The sequence below is a fragment of the Austrofundulus limnaeus genome, unplaced genomic scaffold (genome assembly GCF_001266775.1).
Source record: "Austrofundulus limnaeus strain Quisiro unplaced genomic scaffold, Austrofundulus_limnaeus-1.0 Scaffold101, whole genome shotgun sequence".
NCBI classification, from domain to species: Eukaryota; Metazoa; Chordata; class Actinopteri; order Cyprinodontiformes; family Rivulidae; genus Austrofundulus; species Austrofundulus limnaeus.
The window spans coordinates 39,579-41,381 of NW_013952503.1; the positions used below are offsets into that span (position 1 = coordinate 39,579).

At 34.6% G+C, this 1,803-nt stretch overlaps 1 protein-coding gene across 1 annotated transcript in view; it reads left to right on the forward strand.

Moving 5' to 3' along the window:
- Window positions 1-1,803, forward strand: part of LOC106521017 (carcinoembryonic antigen-related cell adhesion molecule 1) — a gene marked incomplete at its 5' end in the record, with an annotated part of 6,090 nt that overhangs the window by 3,675 nt on the left and 612 nt on the right. Inside the window, 2 exons of the mRNA XM_014013397.1 lie at window positions 654-920; window positions 1,700-1,769. Coding sequence (XP_013868851.1) covers window positions 654-920; window positions 1,700-1,769 — 337 coding nt within the window. The remainder of the gene's footprint in view (window positions 1-653; window positions 921-1,699; window positions 1,770-1,803) is intronic.

A 1,803-nucleotide genomic window follows, 5' to 3' on the forward strand; every position in this document is an offset into this window, starting at 1 on the left:
GCTTTATTTGATGCTGTGTGAGATTTGTGAGTGGCAGGACCCATAAGCAGACAGACTACAAAACTCAAAGAAAGAAACTATTTCCAAAATGAAAAACAAAGGCTGGCATGGTGAAAATATTGAAGACACAGTAGTACACAAGGGAAGACAAGGGAATGTTTAATTGAGGAGTTGAAGCAGAGAAACGAATATAGAGTAAGGGCTGATGAGAACATGGAAAGCAGCTGGGCTGATTGGGGAGTTGACAACAGGTGAGGGTAGCTGATTGAATGACAGACAGGAAGCAGACTGAGAGAGGAAATGAGAAATTGCACAGGAGAGCACAGAAGAAAAAGAAACAAAGGAACTAAAACACAAAGAACAAATAAAAAAAATAACCAAAACACACAGCTGATAGATGCATCCTAATAGCACTACATAAATTCAATTAACCACAAGCAGCAAAATATCACATAATTAGACTTTCTTCACACATTACAGTTGTTTAAAGTCTTATTATATAACATAGAGCCAAGTAGATTTTTTAACTTTGCATCCAGCTACGGTATTTATCCATGTTTACTAGTAGAAATAYCATAATATGAACAAAACTATATTTCTCCATGTATTTTTTCAACAAACCAATATAACACTACTGTTTTCTTTTCTCTCAGATGGCCCACAAAATATCCAATTAAATGTGTCTCCAACAGAAGAACATCACAAAGAAGGATCAGACATCASTCTGAGCTGCTCGGCTGAATCTAAACCTRCTGCTGAGTTTAAATGGTTTCTGAATGAAGACCTGCTGCCTGGTTCTGGACCAGAACTCAGACTGATGAATGTTCAGACAAGTCAGAGTGGAAACTACAMCTGTCAGGCCTTTAACAGCAAAACTRTGAGATATCAAACATCTCAGCGTTTATCTGTGTCTGTTCTTAGTAGGTCCAAGAAATATTTTTACTAAAAAAAATTACAATTTAAAAGATGAATTCAGTGATTATTAAGTGGTAGGCTTTAGACCTGTTTTCTGTTGTTGCAGGTCTAACAGCTTTGTTTTAAATTGCAATGTTCCTTAAGAGACAAACTCAGGGCAGCCAAATTCCCATCACAGTACACCACTGGATAACACCACTGAAGATATCAGTTATTCATTTTCAATTATTCATGTTTTCCAAGTATGTAGATGACTACTTGCTAAGAAAAATACTGAAATTTGATGTAATCACTGATCTAATACATCAGTTTAAATGGAAAAAATGATTTCAGTTCAATTTGATGAAAATCTTTAAATGGTACCACTTTACAATAAGGCTCACCTTAAAGACGGCTTCTAAATAGTTTATAGATAGGTTATTAATTTATCTGTAAACAATTTATAAACCATTAATAAGTCTTTGTTATGCATTAATTAAGGATAAGAAAAAGACAAAACTGTCTGATTTCTTGCCAAATAGTGAGCCAAATCTGTTAATGTACGTGTTCTAAAGGTGCTATATTAAACATTTCAGACTAGGTTTCTACCTTGTAGAAAACCAGCTTTTAAATGAAGCTCAGACCATTATTTGGCTTGCAATGTATATTTTTTTCTAATTCTTTTGCATATAGGTTGTGTAGCATTAAATGCTAAACTTATAAAACACAATTTTTAGAAAGTTCCCAAAGGTTTTCCAAATTGTTGTGTTGAACATGAACAACCATTTTAATTTTTCATCCACAGAACCAGTCTCCAATTTAAGAATCAATCCACAAACTGCAGACCTGGTTGAGTTCAACAGTTCTGCTCATCTGTCCTGCTCCTCCTCTGGATCTTCTCTCTCCTTC